We start from the raw sequence: 26,831 nt of genomic DNA on the forward strand, positions 1-26,831 counted from the left end.
TTATAGTACAAAAGGGGAGAAATTTGAATATATTAAAGACTATGTTGACTCAGAATTTGTAAGGTGGACATAGATACCGTAGTATGAAAGCCAACATAGGCAGAAGTGACAGGAGTTAAAGAGATGGGAATTTGGAGAGAAGAGAGTCGAAGAGGGCACTGGGTATATGGATCAAGAGGAAAGTGAGGTTGCTGTTAAGTCTGAAAAAAATGACAGTTCTTGCTGTTTTCTATCATTCGGTTGTGTGTCCCCTTCATAATAATGTCCTATTGATGCAAATTGGATTTTGAATACACGCAAGAGTCCAGATTTTGCATTTCATTTCTCCTTTGCATTCATATGGCCACAAAAGGCTCAAAAGCAGCTTGTTGAATTTCTGTTCTTTTTTGAAATATCTGACATGAATACTTATTTTTGTTAGTGGCAAAACATACACCTCTGTCAAATATGAAGAATGAATTTTGTGCTCATAAAAGTGAGGGACCAATTATACTTGCAAGCCCAAGAAAAATCTTGGAGTCTTTGTGGATAGTTCTCTGAAAACATCTGCTCAATGTGCAGCAGCAGTCAAAAAGCTAACGCAATATTAGGAATCATTAACCAAGGGGTAGGTAATAAAACAGAAAATATCATAATGTCACTATCTGAATCCATGGTACACCAACACCTTGACTACTGCATGCATTTCTGGTCGTTCCATCTCAAAAAAAGATACATTAGAATTGGAAAAAGTACAGAGAAGGGCAACAAAAATGACTAGGGGTATAGAACAGCTTCCATACAAGGGGAGATTAAAAAAATTGGAACTATTCATCTTAGAAAAAGAGACAACTAAGGGGGGATATGGTAGAGGTCTATAAAATCATGAATGATAGGGAGAAGGTGAATAAGGAAGTGTCATTTACCCCTCCACATAACACAAGACCCAGCGCTCACCCAATGAAATTAATAGGCAGTGGGTTTAAAACAAACAAAAGGAAGTAATTCTTCATACAACTCATTATCAGGGGATGTTGTGACAGCCAAAAGAATTAGATAATTGCACGGAAGATAGGTCCATCAATGGCTATTAGCCAATATGGTAAGGGATGCTAGCCCATGCTCTGAGTGTCTCTAAACCTTCAACTGCTAGAAGCTGGGAGTGTATGACAGGGATCACTTGATAACTGCCCTGTTCCGTTCATTCCCTCTGCAGCATCTGGCATTGGCCACTGTGTGAAGACATGATACTGGGCTAGGTGGACCATTGGTCTGACCCAGAATGCCAATTCTAATGTTCCTAGGTTAAATATAACTCAATAAATAATCTCATATGCTTTCAGATGGGGACTCTGAGAAGCCACAGAAAGATGAATATCTTTAGTGTCAAATCTTGCTCAACTTGTTCATAGGCACGAGTAAGGTGAAGAGGATTTGGGCCTTTTTATTAGAATAGTTTAAATGACCACTCCAAAAGGATACTTTTATCCAATGGAGAGAAACTATCAAATTGTTTCTTTCTGAAGACAGGCGTGACGCTGGTAAGATAAGTGCCGGCCTGGTCAAGGCTATAGGTGTTAGCTAAGAACAGACAAACTCATAGCTAGAAACCAGACCAGCTCACCTGTATGTTAGTTTTGTTCAAAACAGGTATTAGTCTTATAAGAATATATTTAGCATTTAGACTCTATGAAATGTTTGTAAGTTGCTGCATCCATTAATCTTACTTGTAATGTCTGTATTCCAGGCTACAAATAAAATATAAAAGTTTGTTTTATAGTTGTAAAAATGCCCGCTCTGAACTTATGAATTCAGATGAGAAGAGTGGCTTCCCCCACCCATCCAGGAGGACTATCAAAATATAAGTGGGCCATTGTAGAACAAAAACTTTGTTGATTGCCCCATCCACCCATGGAGAAGTATGTGTAGAAGGCATCATCTCATTGGTGTGAATGCTGGAAGAGGAAAAGAAAAATAGCTAACATGCAGGTTTTTTAACACTTTGCTGTTTGGACTCTCACAAGGGCTGGAGCTAAGAAACAAAAAGGAGAGATTCCCAGGGTTGACCTGGATTAAGTCCTAAAAAGACATTCAATGCTGACAGATTACTACATCTGTCAGCTATCAAATCACAGACAAACTCATTTGTGCATATATGCTGGCTTGCTTTAACCTGTAAATAACTCTCTGATTTCTTTCAACTAGTTAATAAACCTTTAGTTAGTTTATTGCAGGGTGTGGTTACAGGCATTGTCTTTGGTGTGAGATGTAAGGCACAAATTGAACTGGGATAAGTGACTGGTCTCTTGGGACTGGAAGCAACCTGAATATTTTGTGATTTTTGGTGTAAGTGACCACTGAGGAGCAAGATAGACTGGAGACCCCAAGGGGGCTGTCTGTGACTCTATTGTAAGACTAGTATCAGAGGGGTAGCCGTGTTAGTCTGGATCTGTAAAAAGCAACAGAGAGTCCTGTGGCAGTCCTGTGGTTAGTCTTAAAGGTGCCACAGGACTCTGTTGTTTTTTATGGTAAGACTGTTACAGTGATCTAGGAGCTCACATTTGTTACTGGGTTGGTGAAATCTAATTATAAAACATACCACCAGTTTGGAGTGTCTGCCCTGCTTTTAACAGTTTGCCCTAAGGTTATCACTCACAGTTGTGAGCCACTCCTGGTAGCGTGACAACAGGGAAGCAGGTAAAACTGAAATTTTGGCATGGATGTGAAATGATCACCTGTGATTCAAGAAAAAAACAAAGCATTTATAAAAATCAAAGATACATTTAGGTTTGTAATTCACTTTAATAGTATAAACCTCATTTAGGTAGTAGTATTAAGCCACAACAATATAATGCCACATTTAAACAGCATTTAATAAAATGCATAAGCTAATTCATGCACTGCAATACTCTATATACAAACACAACAATGCAAAATTTCTCTTCATGACTGAAGACACTGATTAGATATAAAATTCAGATTAAAAAACTCATGCTATTATTTTTAAATGCCATCACATATACAAAGCTGATTTCACAAAGAAGCTGTGAGAAAGCAACAGCTTTAACAGGTTTTAAACCTGAAATTAATGTAATGGCATAAACAACAGTTTTCTAAACAATGAAGAAGAGAGGGTTACAAAAAATATCCCAAGGAACTATAGTAGACAATTCCTTTTGTAACAGATGGGGTATTTTTGTAAGAGCTCATAGGTATGCCAAATACATACAATTATACAATGAAAACTGTGCAGTTTTTCAGTTATAAAAGTGTCTGAACACTGGCTTACAATATATTTGAAAGAACAGATGGATTATAGGAAAAAATTCCAGAACTTGAACTTAATTCCGTGGATGATAAAAAAACAAATCTGCTCTATAAATAACATACTTTTCTAAAGCATAGCCCCACCTCTAACTTGAAATCTATTAATTCCCCTTTTAAAAATCTAAATTGTAAAACGAACGCTTTAAATGGATCTGTACCTGCTTTGCAGTAATATATGTTTCTAGGAACAGATTTTTATGTGCAATGAGCCAGTTACTGAGAGGTGCAGAGCACCTGCAATGGGAATTGAAGCTGCTCAGCGCGTCTCAGAATTTGGCTGTCTCGGATTACTACAGGAAGCTGATTTCATATCCTGTAGTTCCTGCAAGATAGTACATAACGTATTTCATCCATATTTATATTTAAGCACATTTTGTCTTTCAAAAGAGAAACAATTCAAACTTGTGAGTTCCATAACCCTTCAGTCTTAGAATATGGGCATTATTTTTTAAATTCTCAGTTTAATTATTATTCTTTGAAATGGCTGCAATGCTGATCAACACCCCAATCCATTTCTTAACCTTAAAATTTTTTCTTGAAATAAAAAAGCATTTAAAGAAATTAAGGTTGTCATTCTATTTTCAACAGAAAATCAAGAATATTCAAACGGTATGATTGTCATGACACCAAAGGAAGGGCCAACTTATGCTAGAAATGCTCCCATTGATTTAAATGGGCGTTTTACATGCAGAAGGCCTCAGAAATTGGGCTTGAAATGTTAAAAAGATGGGTGTTTAACGAAGTCGATATTTGAAACAAAGTCTACATATGTTTATTAAACAGTATGGCAAAAAGGAACACATTCTTAGTATTCTTCACAGCAAAGACTTTACATCCAAGGCCCTGATCCTGCAAAAGCTTACGCATGTGAGGTGTTCCCCTTGACTTCAGATGGCAATGGGAGTTGAGCACATGGAGTGCTCAAAGATTTGGGCCCAGGATATGTACAAAATTATTCTAAGGGAGAATATTTTAACCACTTAAGTTACTGAAAGGTCTGTAGATCTTGTTAATTTTCCTTTTAGCTAACTTGGACTTACATAAAAAGTCTTGTGCAAAAATAATTACATTAACCTCAGAACAAAATGAATTTCAGAAATTCTTTGTGATACAGGAGTTCTCAGTGCCTCTCATGTCTTTATCAGTAACAATGTAATTGTTCAGTTTTCTGAGCATTTAATTTCCATAACTGGATGTTATTGCACAACTGAAGTTGTTTTATTTTTTAAACTATTAAAGAAAACAACATTAAAAACTGAATCTCATCTGGACAATTTTGTTCCCTTACCTATCTCTGACTGATCACTTCCTTCAGTCTAGTTTCCACTGATCTCTGTTTTTATAGGAATAGAGCATGTGAGGGGACTGTTTCAGCACACTTCTCTCAGCCCTTCTGCAATAGAAACAGGGAATACAGTGTAGAGGAATGTAGTCTAAATCTGGGGCTTACTCTAATTTAAATTTCCATATAATCGGATAGTTTAGCATCCTGATTATTAAAAAAACTGACATTTTACACCACAAAGGTGGGAGGCATTGTCAATGCAGAGGAGGATCGGAATATTGTATGACCTGGAAGACCGGAGTGACAGAGATGGGACGAAATTCAATAATACAAAATGCAATGTAATGCATTTAGGGACTACTAATGATAAGAATTTCTGCAACAAGCTAAGATCTCAACAGTTGTAAGCGACAGAGGAAATGTGACACATAAGTGTGTGGGCTGATTACAGGATGACTATGAGCCACCAATGTGATGTTGCTGTGCAAAAGGCAAATGCAATCCTAGGATGTACCAGGCGAAGCATTTCCACTAGAAATGGAGAAGTATTAATGCTATTGTACAAGACACTGGTAAGGCCTCCTTTGGAATATTGTGTACAATTCTGGTCACCCAGGTTCAAAAATGATTAATTAAAATTTCAAACTGGTGCAGAAAAGAGCTACTAGGATGATCAGAGGAATGACGGGCTTATCTAACGAGAAAAGACTGGAAAAGCTTGGCTTGTTTAGTCTAGTAAAAATAATGTTGAGAGGGGATATGATTACTTCCCATAAATACATTAAGGCAGTTAATACTGGGAGGGGGGCGGGCAGTGAAAACCTATTTAAGCTCATGAACAATGTTGGCACAAGAAAAAATGGACATAAACTGGCCCTGAACAAATTCGGGCTGGAAATTAGAAGAAAGTTTCTAACCATCAGTGGCTTGAGGCTCTGGAACATCCTTCCAATAGGAGTTGTGGGGGCAAACAACTTAATTAGTTTTAAGAGAGAACTGGACAAATTGTTGAGTGCAGCTTCAGGATTGCTTCTGATGGTAAGGGGCAGAACTCAGTAGTCCTGGAGCTCATTTCCGGTTTATGTCTCATGTTCCTAAAATCTCATGCTTTAGGATTTCAGCTACTCACTTGTAGAGGTCAGGAGGGGATTCCCTCCCACAATGTATTCTGGGTGGCTTTTTTAATGTCTTTCCTTTGAAGCATCCGGGATGGCCAGGGCTGGAGATGAGACATTGGGCAGGGTGGGGCAGGGCTCTGAGGTGGCACTGAGCATTCTCTGTCTCAGGTGCTCGGCTGGCTGGTTGTTGCTCACATGCTCAGAGTCTAATTGAGTGCCATATGTGGGATCAGGAAGGAATTTACCCCCAGGACAGACTGGCAGTGACCTCTGGGTTTCTTTGCCTCCTTCTGTGGCATGAGGATGCACATTGTTTGCCAGGATTATCTGGGTATATCTCACTAAATCATTTCCCTGCCACTTGTGCACCTTACTCCCTCCTATTCTTTGCCTATGGTACACGATAGTTTAGTTTCCTGTGGGCTGTAATACTTTGGTCTAATTTCGTTTGTTGGATTTAGTGTGTGGGTGCTGAGTGATGTTGTTGGCCTGTGATATACAGGAGGTCAGACTAGATGATCTGGTGATCCCTTCTGGCCTTAAACTCTATGACATGACCGTTATGGTCTTGTTGTTGATTTTAGAAATGACATTTATTGCATCATGCATTGCATTCTGCCTTTTACTTTATTCTGTGGGGTATAGTTCAAAGATATATGGCAGCCTTTCTTCTAATTAGCCACTAATGGAGACTTAAAGAAATCACTTTAAAACTTTACAAATAGACCTCTTTCAGAAGGCTAGAAAAAGCCCCTCTGTGTCTATCAAGAATATAGGGGAATATTTACTGTCTATTTTTATTTCATGTTTTCCCTTGGGAATTGTAGATTCTACTAACTCTCAATTGGATGGCTCCTACCAGCCATGAAAAAAGGCTGAGAAAATAACGTGAAAACCTCAAATGACTTAGAGTTTTTTAAAAAGCACTGAGGACAAAGTGTCAAATTCAGCCTTGGTTTAGAAACAGGTAGAACTCTACTGAAGTTAAGGGAGATGATCCTGCTTAAGACAGGCCGAGTCTGGCCCAAGAAATGAAAATTAGGAAGGCCCTGATTAGCGACCCAATCATAAACTTTCTTTTAACATATAAAAAGGTATGAATACATGGCTACATATATGTACATATACATACACGCTTTATATACACACTGTACATAATATATTACACAGAGATAGTTATGAACACATTCAAACACACATACATACAACTATGTACATATGCATTAGCTACACGAATGAGCTCTATTACTAAACATGCAGAAATATACAATGGTAGAAGGCACAAAGAAATATTTAAAAAAACTATATTAAAAAAAAGATGGGGGAGGAAAAGCATGAATTTAAAGATCATAGTAATCCATTTTCAAAGCCCTCACATAACCCAAATAATAAGTTAGACATTGGGAAATATGGAACACTGTGATATACCGATATGGATATTTTTCATGATAAATACAGTACAGATTTCACAATAAACAAAGAGCCCTACAATAAGGAAATTATAGGCGATAGTGCTTTCCAATTCCAATATATTTGACTTTTGAAAAATTTTGTATGTGTATTTCATTTTAACTTCAATCTTCATTACAGCTAACATTTTAAATGTTTACAAAATAATTTCACATTTAATACTGATAACCATTAAGGTGGGTTTATATCACACAGGCTAAAAAGGGGACTAGGGCACCCTTAGTAAAAAAATAAGCATAGCCTTATTTCTAAAGGACTTGACAGTCCTATAAAAGACACTTTTCAATTGACACAGCAACTTCAGAATTAAAGGGGGAATGTCAAACACATTTTAAAAATAGTTTTTGATTTTTCACTCCTCACTCTTTATAAGGCCCTCTTGCAAATTTGAAAGTAACGTTTCTATTATTACTCAATTTATCTTTCTGTATCTGGTAACTCTGACCTTCCCCCTCCCGTTTTGTATTAAGTAGAAGCCAACATAGCTTCTTTTGCTGGCTCTATCTGTGTACAAAGATGTATTGTGACCGCAGATGTTCTCTGCTACTATCATAGAAAGTCTATGCTTACACAGGGAGCCAACCGTGATAGCTGCAGTGCTGCTGCTATCAGGCGGGTCTGGTGCACTCCTGGAACTAAATTCTGAGATGTACCTGAGGCTACTTGTTGCTTTTCTTTCCATCTCTCTGCTTTTTCAGGGGTAAGAGAGGAGGAAGGAAAAACAAACCCACACACCTTTTTTTTTTATTTTCCAGATAAGGACTGAAAGAGAAAAGAGAAATGTCAAATCAAATTAAGGAAAATAAAACAAAATTAAAAAGAAAATCCTTTGCCAAAGGGAGATTTGAACCTGCAGGTACTTGCATTTAAGCCTTGGGGCAGTATTGTTATGGCATGTATTTAGCTGTCTCCCTGTGTATGTGCAGACATCCCACAATACCAGCAGTGAGCAGCTGATGCCATGATTGGAACTATGATATCTGTTAATTTCTTGTTTATGTCAGTGGTGCCTCAAATGTAATTGAGAATGGCAGTGATGTCAGCACAGTTCTGAGAATCTAGTGTGTTAAAATTGTCGGAGAATAACAGTTCTCCGACAAAAGGTTTGCTTGAAGTGTGTGTGTACACATACCAATGCTAACTCCTGAATTGTCTGATATGGATTGGGTGCCCCATCCCTTTTGCTACTGCAGAAGGGCTTTCCCGATCTCCACTTGCTATAGGTGACTCTTTAGCCGGACTGCCCCCCACTCTTCCTAGCTGAAATCCATTCACAGGGGCATTGTCAGTTAGTTCTTTAAACTAGGTAGTGCTTTTAAAATTCTTCCCTGATTAAAAATGTCAGTCAGTCAGGGAAAGATCCTAATTACCACTCCTTCCCATATAGAGGTTGAAGTGGGAGAATATTCTGAAAATGTTCAGTGTTTCCCAATGTCATTTCAACAACCCCATTCGATACACATGACAATGAATAGGGTGCAGTTTTCAGCATGACACAACCTCTACCAAAGAAAAAACATCTCATAAGAAGGACATGATAGAGATTGGTTAGCCCCTTGTGCAGCTTAGGACCCTTATGGGTTTTGCAACATTGGGAAATCATCAGGGCAAAGGAGTACTCTGGCCAAGCCTCCTCTTACCCCAATATACCCCAGAACATACCCTGTGCCAAAGGCTTCTGGGGGGAGGGGAGGGGCAGAGCAAATGCAGCTCGATTCCTGGCATAGAATCCCCCTTGAGCCAATGCTATTCATTAGTGGTCTTTATGCCTGCCCTACAGTCCATTTGTGTCAGGAATTACAGTGCAAGGGGGCTGTAGGTCAATGATGAGTCTTGCCATCTGTGACTAAACAGACAGCCAAAACTTCCATTGGCCAGCAGTCAGTTTTCTGCTGCATGGGGACTTTATAATCTAAACATTGTCTACATTCTAACAGTTTTTAGATGAGTCAAAATCTGGGTCTGTGTGTCCCATCTAAAGATTTGGGATCTAATTCTCCTTTCCCTTCCACCAGTTTTACATCAGAGTAACACCATTGGCTTCCAAGGGTGATTTCTAATTTACAAATAATGGAAATGAAAGGAAAATAATCTAATCTTAATCCTGCTTGCAGTTTGACAAGTCAGTGTGACTAAGGAGAATTACTTTTATTTAGATTTTTAAAATATGCCTGTTTGTTTTAGGTGCGTATACAGTAAAAACAATTACAAATCTTATAAAAATAGCCCAAATGTTGCTTACCCAAATTAACCCTTCATAACTGTCAATAACCATTCCTTTATACCCACATACGAACTCCAAACTCACATCTTTCTCAAAAGAATGGGAAAACAGACAGGCCTCACAGCATACCCTGATGGTCAACAGACTTGGGAGTTATGATCACTTATTGCATTCCAAACAATTTCAGCCAACACAGAACTTCAGTTTTTGCATGAACTAAATCTTACTGCTATACACGGATGGTCAAGCTTGATTCACCATGACACTTCTACTGAGTTAAATACTCTTTACTTTTAAAAGCAGCACAATAAGACTTTAGCAGGTTTTGAAGAAGGGTTAATTTTGAAGCAGTAGCAGGAACTTTACTTGGATGCAAGGTTTTCTAGAATCACTATCAGGCTATGGTACTTTGGCTCCTAATTTTGTCAGGTCAAATCTGGCCACACAATTCGGTTTGTAAAAGTAAGTTTTTACCAAGTTTAAGACCAACACAAATATTTCCAATAATTCTGTTGTTATTATTTCAAAAGAAAAACAAACAAAAATATTCCCAATCTATATTTACAATACAAAAGTGCAGTCTTGTGCTTAGAGAGGAGAAACTTAAAGCGAAACTGACTAGAAACCAAAGTGACGCAGACTAGTCTATTCTCATTGTCCAATCCTTAAGAAATGGAAAGAGTACACAAACAAGCCAATAAATGGCAGAAAATAATTTACACTTGCAATACGCTTTCAGTTTTAAGAATCACATGCATTATTAGTAACATAGGCAAGGAAATTACTATTTGAACATATGGGATCAGGTCCTATGTGGCAGCCAAACTGTGAAGAGTGTTGGTCAGTGGTGTGCAAAGATGACTGAAAGCTCACCTTTGCACTCCTATGATCTTGGGAGCTGCTGTGTGCAGGCCATTCCCCCTGTGCTATGTTGAAATAGCACGTGAGTTGCAATGGCCACAAGGAACTGAAAATACAGCCAATGAGTAGCATAATGCAGGAGCAACTTGGTCATGCTCCATTTTCCCCAGCCATGCCTTTTCCCCTTGCTATCCCAGCCAGAGGTGGCTGGAATGGCACAAGAACCCCTAAATCAGCTCCATCCCTCTGGTAGATCAGCCTTATATTAGGATGGTCCTTCTGGAGCCAGTTCAGATGGCTCCACTGTTAGATTACCTCAGTGGTTTGGTGCAAAAAAGCCACACCACAATGGAGTTTGGCCCATAATTTTTAATAGGACAATAATGTTTTAAGTGCCTCTTTTACAGCATCTCTCTCTCTCCAGCATACCAATTCATTGGCTCAGTATTAATGGTAGCTCTTGAGCAGCATGTGAAAAAGAACCACGAGGCTTATTATCCACACTTATCCTATTATCTGTAACTTGTATTCAAATAGCTGAGACCCTGAATATCTTCTAAGCTGTGGGATCCACCATCTGCTGTCCAAATTTCTAACATCTAAACTGTTTGTGTTAGAATCAAAACAACATATGATCACAGAAAACATTCTTTTTTATTAATCCCATGGGGGCTACGTTAGCTCGGCTCTGACAAACCATGCCAATAATGCTACACGAACAGAGTCTTCATAGTTTAAAGGTGGTAATTTGAGGGTTTTAAAATAAAAGTGTAATTATGGAATTGCTTCACTCTATCCATTAAGTACATTTACACTTTAAAAAAATAAATCCTAAGTATGGGCTTGATTGCAATACCCATACTCACACTCAATAGCATTTTACTCTACATAAAGTCTTCCTGAAGTTCACGAAACTACACCTCTACCCTGATATAATGCTGTCCTCGGGAGCCAAAAAATCTTACCGCATTATAGATGAAACCGCGTTATATCGAACTTGCTTTGATCTGCCGGAGTGCGCAGCACCGCTCCCCCGGAGCACTGCTTTACCGCGTTATATCCGAATTCGTGTTATATCGGGTTGCGTTATATCGGGATAAAGGTGTACTTGCAGAATAAGGTACGAACCGTATAGTCCTATGTTGTAGGATGTATTCTATACATGTTAACAGAGCTGTGCAAAAAAAATCACCATTTTTGATTTATGAAATCTTATGCATAAATGTTAGCAGTTTCATGTGATTTTGCTCCACAGCTTAGTTTTATGTGGGTTTCCTTTTTCAAAATGGCTATTTTTCACAATGAAAAAACAAACAAACTATTTTTTGCACGTTTTCAACAGAGAAGGTTTTACTCAAACCTGGGCTCATCTTTACCAGCAAATGAGACCCTTTACTTGAGAAATGTACATGTCCAACAACATTTTTCATGAAAATGGTCTCAAGTTTATAATAAAATTTGGAAAAACGTTGATTTCCAGTGGTTTACTATACTTTTTGTTTATGAATATTTCATGCTCCTCTAAAAATGCTTACTTGACGGTTTTAATTATTTTTACTACACATTACAAGTGATTAAATTATATCACCTGCTAATTTTTTGCCATTAGCCCCCCCCCAAACAGTTCAATGTGCACTCTATATTTTTAAACAAACAAGCAAAACAGTAAACCTCTAACATTCACTTTTGCACAAAAATGGCCACAACTTTTCTTTGAAATTCTGTTTCCAAGGCAAGTACCTTGTATGTTAAAATTCAGGCCACAACTAATTTCTAAGGCCAAGTAGTAAACCCTTAAAACAGGGGTTTTATATCGGAAGTGCTGACACAACCCTACAACTAGTGACACTATAATATAACGGCTAAGGCTTAGGTCTGCATTCCAGTTGGCCTAAGGATGTTCAAAATATAGGGTCTCTTGTCACTTTTAAAGAAATGACCAACTTAATTTACTATAATAAAAGCTTAGGAAGAAGATGTTGCAATACTGCAGATGTCTGCCTTTACATTGTACTCCGTCTATACCACTCTTCTTGAGAACCAAGATTTCTGAACTTTATAAAGATGGAGATTGTAATTGAGTTTAATGTACCTAGGAGCTAAAATTACATAGCCTTATTTATCAGAATGAGTGTTACAAATGAGAGCCTTACAATAAGGGTGAATTGTACCAAGACAGGACTTACTAATACATTAGCAAGGAGTTGCTCAAAATCCTTTGGCTATAGTTCAGACCCTTTAGAGACAAAAACCTACCCTGTTGGAATGTTTCTAAATCAATGCCAATACCAGAAACAAAAAAGTGCTGAATTCATTATTTATATTTTTGTCACACACAAGTATGCAAGTAGAAAATGACACTGTCATGTAAATTCATTAAAGTAATTAATGAATGTATGTAATAAGCAAGAATCAGCTTAATGCAGCTATAACTCTTCTGACAAAATGCTTTTTTATGAATTTTGATTGCTTAAAATGTTCAGTGTTAATATTAAATAAATTATACTAAAATAAATGCAATATTAGCAGGAACAGGTGAATCCTATAAAACAACTTGATAGGTTACTACCCAAGATAAAAACAAAGATTGTTAGTATTCTAACTCCAAACAATCGTCATTAACTGTAACTGCACATGAATGAATATAAAAACCCAGCTGACACTCCAATTTAGAACTGGATCAGAATGGGGTACGGAGCACTGCAAAGACAGGATGCTCAGTCCCTGGGAAAGGAAGAGAATTTCATGTTCTGCACTTATCCCATAGCTGACAGCAGTATTATGGGCTCTAACGAAGTCACAATCATCCCCTTTGGCTCCTAGGAAGGTGAGGGTCATTTAGGGCTGCAGACAGAAGGAATGAATTTGGAAATATAAAAAGTATACACAGAGCCTAGGAGTGCATGACTTTATTTGAAAGGATTGCTTCCCTGCCAGTTAATGACTGATTTCCCCCATGATTGATTTCCCCCACAACCAAAAGTCATCCTGTTGGAATAACATCTATCATGACTGTGTAAACATCTATGCCAGGCTGGAATTGAAACTTTCAGGAATCTGAAAGCTTCATTATTACTATGGCAAGAAACTGGTATTCTGCCTTCCAATTTGGGCAATTTCTGTAGCATTTATTAATGCTGCTAATTATACTATAGTTACTATGCTTATGTCAAATAAACCTCATTTTCACTAATTTAGCAGAGTTTAGTGCTAACAGTGTAGAGATTTGCTTTAAATTTCCACTTTACCATTAAATGCATAACATTATTAATAGCAATTTTTTGTAGTATAAATGATTGTCTCCTATAGCCTTCACAGAAATTACTAGCATTTTGACCAAAAACATATGCAATTTTCCATTTGCCCTGCTCATAAGCAAAAATGTTGATGACATTATCGCTTTGACAAGAAGTGCTTAGAAAGTGCTATCATCATTATACCCTGGTAATTATTAGATATTAATTCCAAGGAAAATTTTAAATATATACATACTGTTCTTCTTTTAGCAATTTTTAATACTAATCTCTGACATTATAAAACTCTATTTTTGCCCATTGATAATTTCTAAATACAAAGCATGTTAAAAGTATGTTCAGTAATCTACAGCCTTTTGAATGAAAGGCATCAAAACACTCCTTGTGGCAGAAAAGGGTCCTAGTTGGAGGTGTTTTAAGAGCTTTTTATACTTTGTCACTGGAAATAAATAGACAGGGAGCAGTCTGGTAGGAAACTGGTAACATGTTGGAAATATTTGTACATACCAAAATGTCATTTTTTAAAAAAAACGTATTTCTCTTAATTGTGTAGTTACTTGTTTTACTAAAATTACTTTGATCCATCAAGTTGCATTGTTCCAACTATGCAGACGTGCCAGTTATTTGACCATTATACTCTGCTGTTTCCATTTTGAGGATGTATGGGATTATGCTGTCAATCGGAACATTTCCTATGAGGCCAGTAAAAAAAAGTTCCTCTGTAATACTAGAGCTCATCAGTCTAAGTGCTGGTAGGCGAACTAGAATCCGGGCTAACCTGGAAAAGAAGTTCAGGAGATTATGAAAAGGTATAATGCAAATAAGAGTACGTCTTCACTACCCGCTGTATCGGCGGGTAGCAATCGATTTATCTGGGATCGATATAATCGCGTCTCGTTAAGACGCGATATATCGATCCCCGAACGCGCTCACCGTCGACTCCAGAACTCCACCAGAGCGAGTGGTGGTAGCGCAGTCGACAGGGGAGCCGCGTCCGTCGATCCCACGCCATGTGGGCCCCAGGTAATTCGATCTTAGATACTTCGACTTGCGTATCTTAGATCGATTCCCCCCCCCCCCCCCAGTGTAGACCAGCCCTAAATCTAAACTACTGTGCTGCTAAAGAGATGGGCCTGCTTTTATTATTAAAGATACTCATGAGTGAGAAGAAAGGCAATTTATGTTAATTTAGCTATTCTGAAAAGAATGTCTATGCTTATTCTTCCACTTTGCAAATTAAATGAAAAATGCACAGTTCTTTAAGTCTACTGTCTGTGAAATTCCCAGCTTTGCTTTGCAAGTGTTTTATGGCTAAGGACAATGTCTCATACTGAGTAATGAGGACATTTTCACATTTTTAAGAGCAAAATGCTTAATTAGTTTAAATAATCTATACGGCATCACTCTCAGTTGCCTAGCAACTTCTTAATGAAAAACCAGATCGCAAGAGAGGCATGAGTATGTATACAAAAGGAAGCAGAAATATATGAAAAGAAAGGGGAATTTTGAAGGGTCTGTTGCTCCCTCTTATGCTAGTCCCAAACCCCATGTTTTGTTAATGTGTACAGACAATGACTAAAATTTACAAATATACAGAAGCTAACCTTATACCACCACTGACATTTTAAAAGCAGTTTTACTTTAGCAGTTTTACTTTACAATGCTAATTCTGTAGCATATCTACCTTGTTTAAATAGCAGGATCACATGACAAAAAAAATCAAAATAAATGAGTTTCTTGATGAAATTATTTAAAGTATATAACAGCAGAGCCCCCTAGTAATAAAACGAGAGACCCATTGATGATTCATGGCTAGCTGTGGAAAACATTCTGTGTAGAACCAATTCTGCTAACACACCATCTCTTGTAAATGTGAAGGTACATTAGTAAAGGGATATGAAGTCTGGCATCCCTTTTTGTAGCCATAAATTTGAATACTTTCCTCTGCCTGATTTATGCCTGCAATCAATTATTTAGAAGTGCAAGATAGCTCAGTGGCTTGAGCATTGGCCTACTAAACCTAGGGTTGTGAGTTCAATCCTTGAGAGGGCCACTTAGGGATCTGGGGCAAAATCAGTATTTGGTCCTGCTAGTGAAGGCAGGGGGCTGGACTTGATGACCTTTCAGGGTCCCTTCCAGCTCTATGAGAGAGGTATTCTGAATTCACCCACAAGTGAACAGGAGGGTGCCAACTGCACTCACAAAAATGGAGGCTAGTCTTTGGGAAATTTGGCCATTTATAAATTTCCCTTTCCTCATTCTTTATTAAGAAGTATAACTGCATGGGAGAAAATTTTTATTTTTCAGTGCCGCAATTCACTTCACAGGGATAAAGCCAAAGTAATTAGGAAACAAAGGAGATGCTGTGCAACCAACATTTCAGACAAATGTCCTTGGGAATTAAAAAATGGAGGAAAAAACCAAAAACACAGGTAGGTAGAATTTCTTCTAATTACAAACTTAAGGGTCTTAGGCCAGGTCTACACTACCCCCCTAATTCGAACTAAGGTACGCAACTTCAGCTACGTGAATAACGTAGCTGAAGTTCGAAGTACCTTAGTTCAAACTTACCTTGGTCCACACTCGGCAGGCAGGCTCCCCCGTCGACTCCGCGGTACTCCTCTCGCCGAGCTGGAGTACCGCAGTCGACGGCGAGCACTTCCGGGTTCGACTTATCGCGTCCAGACTAGACGCGATAAGTCGAACCCAGAAGTTCGATTGCCAGCCGCCGAACTAGCGGGTAAGTGTAGCCAAGGCCTTAGTTACTATTCCCCATCTAAATCTTGGTTTTCAAAGGTTTATATGTTGGTAGTTTGCAGATGCATGAAACTTACCATACATAATCTGTTAAACTTTATAAGGACAGGAATTGGTTCAGCCCTTTTATGGTCTCAGACTATTTGGCTCTTCTAACTTGAAAATAGTAAGAACCTCCTCCAACACTCCCTCCCACATACCTACACCAGTCTCTATAAAATTTAAAAAATTGCAGGCAGTCAATCCTGCTTCTTGCCCTGTTTAAACGAAACCTGTCTGCTTTTATAAATGTGCAGTCCCCACAAAACTAAATGTAACAACATTCTTATGTCTTTATGCTGCAACCATTGCTCAGGGAATTATTCAGGGTATCAAAAATAAATACCTATAAGTATCTTCTGGATAGGTTTTTTGGACATAGTCTTGCAATTCCATCTGTGCCTTCTCTTGGAATTTTTCTATTTGGCTTGAACTCGTCAGACCAGGGTGATCTAAAGAAATAAAACATTTCCAAATGTCTATGGTTTCACCATAAAATAAGACAGGAGTACTTACAAAGAATCTTCTACTTAATTTCATTCAACTCTTCCTCTTGGGTACCATGGTTGATATGATAGTTGCAGTAAGAAGTACCTCATTAAATCTCAATAAATCATTCTGAGATTATGTATATTATTTTCAAAGACATTAGTATATATGTTATTAAATGAATTATTTGCAAACTAATGTGTTAGACACAATGCATAACGTTATCATTTATGTACACATGCTTAACTAATATGATTTTGTTATGAGTTGTGTGTAATATGAACAGACATTGCTCATTAATATATAGGCTGATGTTGTAATTGTACTTTCTGCTCACTGTTGGTCCTGTAATACGTGTATTTGGCTAAAATTTCATTCCTGGCTTTAGAATTAGTGCACTCACGTTTCCTTCTGCAGCTGGCTGTGCCCACAGAACTGGGAGCACATAAATTCTGATTTGTTAGTCTCTAAGGTGCCACAAGTACTCCTGGTTTTTTTGCATAAATTCTGAGTGCACACCTGCTATCAGTGGGTCCAATCATGCTACAGGGTGGACAGCTTTTGAGGGCATAATCATTTGTTTCTGCTCCTTCTCATTTCAAATGGGTTTCCCTCCATTGTTTGAACTCACTAGGCAGAATAATCAATTTCTTGCTTTCAAGATTTTGACTTCCAAACCTTGACCGGTTTGTGTTGTCACAATTCCAGATGCTTTCAGCTCATCACTGAGCAGTCAAATAATCAGAAGGGCAGAAAATGCCATGTGTGGCTATGCAAAAACTTCTTCAGCGACAGGCTCATAGGGCCACAAGTGTCATGTTCCTTCTTGCTCTCTCTTAAAAAGGACTAGAGCAGGCCTATACTTGGAGTCTTTCTCCTCCCACATCAGCTAGAAGCATCTCTTACAGTGTGGCCTAGTGGACAGAGACTGAGCTAGGACTCAGGAGATCTGGGTTTTATTTCTGCTCTGCCAACAGCCTGTTGGGTGACCTTGGGCAAGTCACTTCACTTGCCTGTGGCGCAATTTCCCCATCTGTAAAATGGGGATAATGAAACGTACCTCCTTGTAAAGAACTTTGAGATCTGCTCATGAAAAGCTCATAGATAAGAGCTATATATTACTATTACTACAGAAAAACCCAAGGCACAGTCTGAAAAATTCCCCAAAGCAACAGTCCAAGATCCTAAATTAATCTAATTAAAACAAGATTTAATAAGAGTAGATAGAGAAAATATTAAAGCAAAAGAAAAGGCTTGCATGACATCCCTACTCTGAATACTTTGTAAAACTCAGTGAGGTAGATATGTTAGAATTAGTTACAGTGGAAATAAAAGTAAATGCCCTACATTTCTAAGAGAGAGCTTCCCTCTCACTCAGCACTTCTTATCTACCCTTTCAATGTCCCGGGAACGTTTAACTCCCCGTCCCCTGCCTGATCATCACTTTGTACTTTGATATGCCTATGGATACCCCTGACAAAGGTGTCCTCTCTGAGGAAATCCTCAGATCTCATACACAATGTCCATTGTATATTTTTTAGTTATCAGCTCTTATCCTCATTGTCCTTATTAATAAATTGGTGAGAGGAGGGATATTGTGTTTATTGGAGGATGTTTCTAAACCATAGTAGACTTTCAACTCACATTATAGCCAGAGGATCTCTTTCCCCATACCATTCTTATCATTAATTATATTCCATATTAAACGAAATGTGACAAATTCACAGTCATCTGTCACACATGCCTACTGACATGACCCATCCACAGAGGAGGGGTTGGAAATTGATAGCACAGCTTTATGCCACTCAGGGATCCCCTCACACCAAGATAATCCCCAGCTGCACTATTAGAGCAGCTTTCAGGCTTCTTTGTGCTGCCCGAGTATCACAAAGCAGCTTGGGAAAGGGCTGGGGGACTGAGAATCTGGCCTTGAAATATATGTAAGTATGTATAAAATATGTGGAATTTCTGGAGCCTTAAATCAATTACATTTGGTGCCCCAAAAGTTATTTTTTAAAAGGGGTTATTGATGCTAAAGTCTTATGGTGCTGTGAGATATTGTATGAACAACTCAGTAGAACAGTCTCTTCATCACTGGATATTTGGTTCTCTTTAAAATCTCCTGGTGCCAAAAGATTAATATTTTGTAAGTTCAGCATCTGAACTGCAGTTAGAAACACGGGAAGGTCATTATAATGGTTGCCAAATGCCTTACCAGGGCTAAAGAGGACTATAGCTTTAAGGTATGCATATTCATATCCATCAATATCAAGCTTGGCCATGCTGTTACAGAATTCCTGAAGTTTCCAGATGTGTTCCATGACTTGCTTTATTCTGTCTCCGGAAAGCTTATCTACAAACAGACATTACATACTCTCTTAAGAGAGTTCAAATACATTTGAAAAATTAACGAAACCAACACCCATCCCCTTTATAGGAATAGATCAAATGAAATTTTAAACCTTCTGAATTGTACTATAAACTTTTTTAAACCATATAAAAATATATTGTGCATGAATTAATACTCATGGAAGTGAGGACTGAGGATCTAATAAACTGGAGTCAGGCACAGTACTGGCAAACATAATGCAATATTTTTCCACAAAGGTCTGCCAATATATCTAAACCCTAACCAGCAACACCCATGTTATTCCAGTGATGGGCCTCTTCTAAGCAGAATGTGCTGAATGGTGCTATAAATTAAACCGGGGTTCTGGGGAGGTGGACAAAAGTGAGAGATTAGGTGCAAACTATCAAATTACCTTATTGTAACTTGTGACCCAATCAGGAGTCAGTCTGGCTGTCCAGAAGTGAAAGGCTAATGCAATATGACTGTGCCACCTTTTTCCATATCTGTTCCTTTAGAAAAAACTGTTTGTTCACTGAAGTATGTACCCTTTTCCCCTCTTGTGGAGTAGAATTAACTCTGTTACACACAGGTTGATCCCTCAGCCTTTCATATTACCACGTCCTTTGTGTTGGCTTCATCTCCTTTCTGTTTAAAAATGTTTATTTGTAAAGTGCTACACCAATTATGAATTTTCTAAAGTTCCATAGTTTTAGTTGAGCCTTAAGAGGAGATATATGAGGGGCACTTTGTTTCAGGAAGCATTAGCTAAAAAGGGAAGAAAAGACTCCTACTTTGGTAAGAAAATGAGAAACAGTTTTCCTTTTCCTCCTCCCCTGACTGCATATTTGTAGACCAGTCAAAGAAATATGACAGACAGAAACATGAGATTATATTAAGACAGATATATGGACACATGATTTCCATTAATTAACTTCATTAAGATAAGTCAGATCAAGAAACCTACCACATATCAAACTTTTCAGCTGAAAAAATACAAATTAAAAAAACTTTACTCCATGTATGACCTCTAATACTTATATTTCATATCATTATAACAAATATTTTTGCCTTCATCTGTACTGCTAATGGCTGCATAGATTTGCTTAGCCCTGTGTGTCCTAAATTGGATTTTTGATGTAATTTAGGATTACTGTATATATTTTATGCAACCACAATAAAAAATTGAAAAGAAAAAACTAGACATTTTTACATAATGTCTTGAAAACAAGAATGAAAATATAACAACATTTCTAAGATAGATAAACTTTGATTCTTGTATTATGATTATTCAGGGTGATGCAGGTGCTATCACATTTTTATTTTTTTAATGTATGGGAAACAATAGTGCAAAAGTACACAGGGAAAACAGCTAAAATTCTAGACTTTCCCAGAATGGTTACGATACTCATAATCTTCCTAGATAAATTTCTAGTGTTTTGTCTTCACCATTTTAAAATAATAATAAAAAACTTAACTTGATACCCTTATGTCAGTACCTTGGAGTGACATAACATGACCTCATATAGAGCCAAATCCTCTTCTCAGTGCAAATCCCAAGTAACAAGGCTAGGTACTGAGGAGGTCTGGAAGGGTCAGTTCTGACGATGGAATTCTTTTCACTCTGGCTATGGAATGGTAATGCCACCTTACGGCTCCTGCAGCTGCTATAATCTCCAAACCCTTGCAGGGCAGTAACCTAATCCTTCATCTTCAAGCCCCCCTCCACTCTCAGATGCAGAGAAAACCTGAAGGGCACACTCTTCAGGGAATGCAGGGTATTCAAGCCCACCTCCATGGCCTCTTCACATCATTCCCCTTTCTCTGTGCAGTAAAGCAGAGGTTCTCAACCTTTTTTCTTTCTGAGGCCCCCCACAACATGATATAAAAACTTCACGGCCCACCTGCGCCACAACAACTGGTTTTCTGCATATAAAAGCCAGGGCTGGCGGTAGTGGGGTAGCAAGCAGGGCAATTGCCTGGGGCCCCATGCCATAGGGCCCCGGCAAAGCTAGGTTGTTCAGGCTTTGGCTTCAGCCCCATGCAGTAGAGCTTAGGCTTTCTGCCCTGGGCCCCAGCGAGTCTAATGCTGGCCCTGCTTGGAGGACCCCCAGAAACCTGCTCGTGGCCCCCCAGGGGGCCCTGGACCCCTGATTGAGAACCACTGCAGTAGAGCACCACCTTTTTTTGTTTTGTTTTGTTGTGTTTTGAGGGGCTGGTTTGGGGGTAGGATTTGCCTATGATTATTAGGTTTGAAAGGATTACATTTTAAATCAGTAAGTGCTGTAATCGCTGATTTCCCCCTTCCAGACAAACCTCTCCCCTCTCCCCAAACCAAGCAAAAAACCTCATGAAAAAAATGCACATTGTTGATAACTCAAATGTATTGTGTGGGAAATTAAAAAAATATATAACATATTGCACCTGTAGACCGGGGTGGGCAAACTTTTTGGCCCGAGGGCCACATCTGGGCGGGGAAATTGTATGCAGGGCCATGAATGTAGGGCTGGCGCAGGGGGTTGGGGTGCGGGGTGTGGGAGGGGGTGCAGTGTGCAGGAAGGGGCTCAGGGCAAGGGGTTGGGGTGCAGGAGGTTGGGGTGTGGGAGGAGTTTGGGGGTGCAGAGTGCAGGAGGGGGCTCAGGGCAGGGGGTTGGGATGTGGGAGGTGTTTGGAGTGGGAGCTCCGGCCCGGCACCGCTTACCTCAAGAGGCTCTGGGGTGGCAGCGGGTCTAAGGCAGGCTCCCTGCCTGCCCTGGCCCTGAGCCTCTGCCGGAAGTGGCCAGCATGTCCGGCAGTGGCTCCTGGGGGTGGGGCGGATGGCTCTGCCGTGCATTGCCCTCACCTGCGGGTACCACCCCCGAAGCTCCCATTGGCCGCAGTTCCCTGTTCCCGACCAATGGGAGCTGCAGGGGGCAGTGCCTGCAGGTGAGGGCAGCGCACGGAGCCCTCTGCCCCCCCAGGGGCCGCAGGGACGTGGTGCAGGATGCTTCTGGGAGTGGCGTGGGGCCAGGGCAGGCAGGGAGCTTGCCTTAGCCTCGCTGCGCCATGGGGCTAGCAATCCCGCGGGCTGGATTGAAACCCTGATGGGCTGGATCTGACCCGCGGGCCGTAGTTTGCCTTCCCCTGCTGTAGACAGTTTGTAAGCTATGGCTGTCATTTTATTATTAAGAAATTAAATTGACAGAATTTAAAAATCATGTGACAGATTCTGTGCTCAGCTTCCAAGAGGCACCCATGGAAGGCACAGCCCAGGGAGAGGCGTGGCAAAGGTGGCTTTAATACATTTTTTTACTGCCTACATTCTGAACTGGCTGGTGGCAAGAGTGGCTCCTGGAATATATTAGAACAGCCTCAGGAGCTGCTCTAATTTACAGCAGCTACCTCAGAGCTGCAACTGCAGTTGACCTCTGCAGCTCCTGTATCCTCCTCATTGATGTGAGGGAGGGAAGGGGGAAAAAAATGTCCAGTGAACATGGTCATAGATCCTTTGGTTTTGCGTCTCCATCATCCCCGCAAAACCCCATGATGTGCTGGGATCTAATATAGAGCACACAGAATCCTGACCCCTTTGTGTGTTGCCCTCACATTAACAGTGGAATTACATCGGTTCCATTGTATCTAAGGGCTCTCCATATCATGGAAGAATCCTTCCAATAAAAATTATGATTATTAATGAGGGTACATCATTCGAGGTTTGCCTATCCTTAACTGTGACTATTTTCTGCAGTCACTTTGAAACTTAAACTGTTTTCATGGTTTGCTATTTACTCAGTTTATGTAGATTTTTAAAATGTATTTATCTTTGTACCTTCATCCTGGTACTAATCCTTGCTAGTTTCATGACATATGTAGTATTCTGTAATTTTCTGGCTACATATACATCTGGTTCTTCTACTTCTGTAAGTAAAGATAAATTGTATTTGCAGACTTCAGGCTGTCACTATTGATTTTTTTTTTCTACAGACAAAATAATTTCCCCCATTTATAAAAAAAGAAAAAGTTACCCATATCAATCATATTAATTTGCATAATCCTCCCTGTAAAAAATCCAACTGTACCAGATCATCCTCCATTCTAGAGATAAAAATTAGCAGGTTAACACCGAATCAAAAAAGATACCTATCTTCTTAATGACGCAAGAGGCAGTTTGTTTTGAGCTTTTTTATATAACTTTGTGACATAGCCATTAATTAATTATTAAATATTTATATTTTGGTAGTGTGATATACTTGCAGTAATAATTGTGCAGTGATGGTCAGCAACTCTTTCAAAAGTGTAACTGTAAACAACTTGTGGTGTGTGTGTGTGTGTGTGTGTGTGTGTGTTTCATCACCTCCAGCAAAGAAAAATACCCACATGAAATTCTAGGATGGGAGGAAAATTCTATGGTGTGCACTCTACAGTGCATCCTTTGAATTCTTCTGTTGGGTGGGCCGGATTTCAGACCATATCTTGAGAAATCTGCTGGACACAGAAGACCATCTATGCTAAAACTCTGTATCAGCAAACTCCAGTGCCCTTCTAAGCTTCCTGGACTCCCGTTCTGCCTCTGCACTGCCAGGGACCCCGAGTGCGGGCTTCGTTTGGAACTCTCCATAAGAGCAGATCACAGAAAAGTTAATGTAGCTTCAAGATGCATCAGCTTTTTTTGTAGACTCTCAGATGGATGAAAGGGAGGAAGGAGAGATACTGTGTGTGTCCCCTCTAGCCTGGGCTCCACCCCATGCATTTATCTCTAGGGCTATGTCTTCACTACCACGGTAAGTCGACATATGCTATGCAACTCCAGCTATATGAATAACGTTGCTGGAGTCGACATATCTTAGGTCGAGGTACCGCGGGGTCTACACTGCAGGGGATTGACAGGAGAAACTCTCCCATCGACTTACCTTACTCTTCTCATCGGGGGTAGAATAGAGGGGGTCGACTGGAGAGTGATTTGCTGTCAATTTGGCATGTTTTCACTAGACTTACTAAATCGACCACCTGTGGCTCGATCTCAGAGCATGGATCCCGGCTGTAGTGTAGATGTAGCCTAGAACTATGGAGAGCTCTTTGTGAAGTTGGTGAGATTGACTCCTACATTCTGTGCAGGAATAGTGGAGGGTTCCTTCCTTCTGTGTTTGGATCTCAGGGGGAACAATACCTGTTCTCCCTTGGAATATACTTTGTGAAAAAAATGTACAGACACAGGTTTTTAACTCTTTACTGCTGAAAGTAGCACATACCTGCCTAACATGTACCTAATACCTATCATGACCTAACACGTACCTTCCTGTATGCTGTTCTGCAGGTGGTTGACGATAGCTGCTAGGATAGTAGATAGACTCATCACCTGTGCACATTGTGCTAGGCCTAAGGTAAACAGCTCATTCCAGCAGGCACGAACTAGGCTTGTGTTACAGTCCTGTCTATAAAGACACAAATCAAACACACAATTCTAGCAAGTATTAAACTCATATTGGTATTATCCTATAGGTCTGACATGTGGAAAATTATGGTTATATATTATAACGATAGTATTCTGGTCACTATAGTAACAGGCAGATATTGACAAATAACAGAAATTTAAAAAAAAACAGCAACAAAAGTGCTTGAGGCTGGATGCACTGGCTATGAGAAATGATCTTAGATTATCTATGCCAAGTTATATGTCCAAAAATTAGTTGCTTGCTTTTGACTCAATTTCACAATACAGCCTCATGGCCCTCTATAATGTCAAGTATTATCATCATCATCAGTCATCTTGTTTTTCATATTCTTCAAAAATCTAGAAAAATGCTATATAGTCCCTATACATTTAAAACAATTTATTATAAACTAATTAATTAACTTTATCTTTTAAAAATCAACACAGTTGCAAAATGTTCAGCTTAATACTTAAATAATCACTCAACAGAAAAATATTCACTCACCCAAGTGCTTGGAAAGCAGGGATGGATCTAGCCCAGTGCATTGAGAGGAAAAGCAGTCGTGATGCTGACTCACAGATGTAATGTACATTAAGGTACTCTGGCATTGGACTAGGCATTGTTAGCTGCACGGAAATAAGAGTACAGTATAGTCTGTACAGGTCAGACATCAATCAATGTTTATTATGAACGAAATAAACTTGAATAAAAACATGCAATCTGCATTCAGAGACTTTTGCTGAAAACTGCCATTTATCATGGAGTTAGATTAGTAAAACTTCAGCACATAACTCAGTAGTAGTGGTAAGAAGAACAGGCTGGGTATGGGGAAGTGTGAAAGGAATAATATGGGAAACCAAATGGGATGGTTCTGTAAAAGTACTTTAGTATTAATTCAACAACACTTATCCCTGAATTTTCATTACTGCGTGCAGCATCATTAGCTTCACAATTACTATAAAATTGATGAGTATCAGATCTTAAACTAAGTGCAATTCTTTAAAAATATATATTATCCTGGCAAAGCCATGCCATATGAATCTACACTTGCAAAAAACACAATTTTACTTGAAGTACACAGATTAGCTTTCCTATACATTGCTTATTTCACTATCTTGATGATTTTTATCTGCTTAAAGGAAATGCACTTTGACAGCAAGAAGGAACATCCTTATTGGTTTCTCCCATACAATATATCTAAAAGAGGTGCTTGCTCAAATTCACTTGAAGATACAGCTGCTTCAAAGTGCAATTCCTTCTGCAATTCCATAACAACAGTTCGCCAAATAATGATCATAAAGAACATAGTTGTAATCCTTAAAAAATGGCCCAAATTTCAACATCCTTGACGTGAGGATGCCTCAAATAGCCGAAGTCAAGAGTTCAAAATATTTTTTAGTAACTATGTATATGAATTGCACATTTGATATTATTTGTTATATTTAACACTACAAGTGATTCACAGTAGTGCTATATGTAAGATCTAAATCTAAAACAAACATCATCCCACTGTCAACTGACAGGTCCCAAGGAGAGTGCATATGCAGTGCTCCAGGATACAGAGTGCAAGGGAAATGTGGAAATATTTTATTATGTCCTTAACAACAATAGCTAGTATACTAGACAATACTGACTATGGCAAAATACAACGATAGAAGAAAAACACAATACTAAAATCATTCCAAGTTATGTCTTTGCCAAAAAGATAGTTGAGGAAGCACTTACCTTAAATGTGACATGTGTATCTGTAAGTAGGGGTCCTTCCACTTCAATTATTGGTGTTGACTGATCTCTGCTGATTACATGAATATTCCCTCCTCCTGTAGGATCCATCCCATCTGCCAAGTTCTGAGCTACTGTGCCATCTGTGGTATTAAGTGCTTTAGCTAAAGTATCAAATGCCCTGCAAATAAATGAAGAAACAATACAAGTTTATTTTCTTATAACCATTAACAAATTTGGAGTTGAGGGCAAATCAAACACTACAAGTTTTTCCATCTAGAAGATAAGCCAGAAACCTTTTTCTCACAGATTCTGGGCCAGATTCTCCAATACACTCTGTTCTTTTGCTCTGCTCAGGCAGTGTGAAGGGGCCAGGCAGGTTCTGGACATATATGTCTGATGGAAAATTCCCTTGCAGAGGGGAATTCTGCCCTGGCATAAGCCCTGCACCAGCTGCTCTTTCTTATTCTAGTAATGGTGGCTCCTGCACTGCTCACCCACCTTCCTCTTTCTCACCTTGAGGCTTCATTACAAGGATCCTCCACTGG

At 39.1% G+C, this 26,831-nt stretch overlaps 1 protein-coding gene across 15 annotated transcripts in view; it reads right to left on the reverse strand.

The window, feature by feature from the left end:
* Positions 1-2,181: 2,181 nt before the first annotated feature.
* The window catches only part of NR2C2 (nuclear receptor subfamily 2 group C member 2), a 61,926-nt gene continuing 37,276 nt past the window's right edge, over positions 2,182-26,831 (reverse strand). For 6 of the 15 annotated variants that reach the window (XM_065550891.1, XM_042849864.2, XM_005288444.4 and 3 more), the window contains 6 exons: positions 26,287-26,464; positions 25,066-25,187; positions 24,422-24,561; positions 19,019-19,156; positions 16,661-16,766; positions 2,762-14,296 (listed from right to left, as the gene is read on the reverse strand). In XM_065550891.1, the coding sequence (XP_065406963.1) occupies positions 14,122-14,296; positions 16,661-16,766; positions 19,019-19,156; positions 24,422-24,561; positions 25,066-25,187; positions 26,287-26,464 (859 nt within the window). In that variant the 3' untranslated portion in view covers positions 2,762-14,121. Of the gene's footprint in view, positions 2,715-2,761; positions 14,297-16,660; positions 16,767-19,018; positions 19,157-22,958; positions 23,048-24,421; positions 24,562-25,065; positions 25,188-26,286; positions 26,465-26,831 lie in introns of those variants that run through there. The other 9 variants (XM_065550896.1, XM_065550895.1, XM_005288448.5 and 6 more) reach the window with 4 other exon arrangements.

The sequence above is a fragment of the Chrysemys picta genome, chromosome 7 (assembly GCF_011386835.1).
Source record: "Chrysemys picta bellii isolate R12L10 chromosome 7, ASM1138683v2, whole genome shotgun sequence".
In the NCBI taxonomy this organism is placed as follows: domain Eukaryota; kingdom Metazoa; phylum Chordata; order Testudines; family Emydidae; genus Chrysemys; species Chrysemys picta.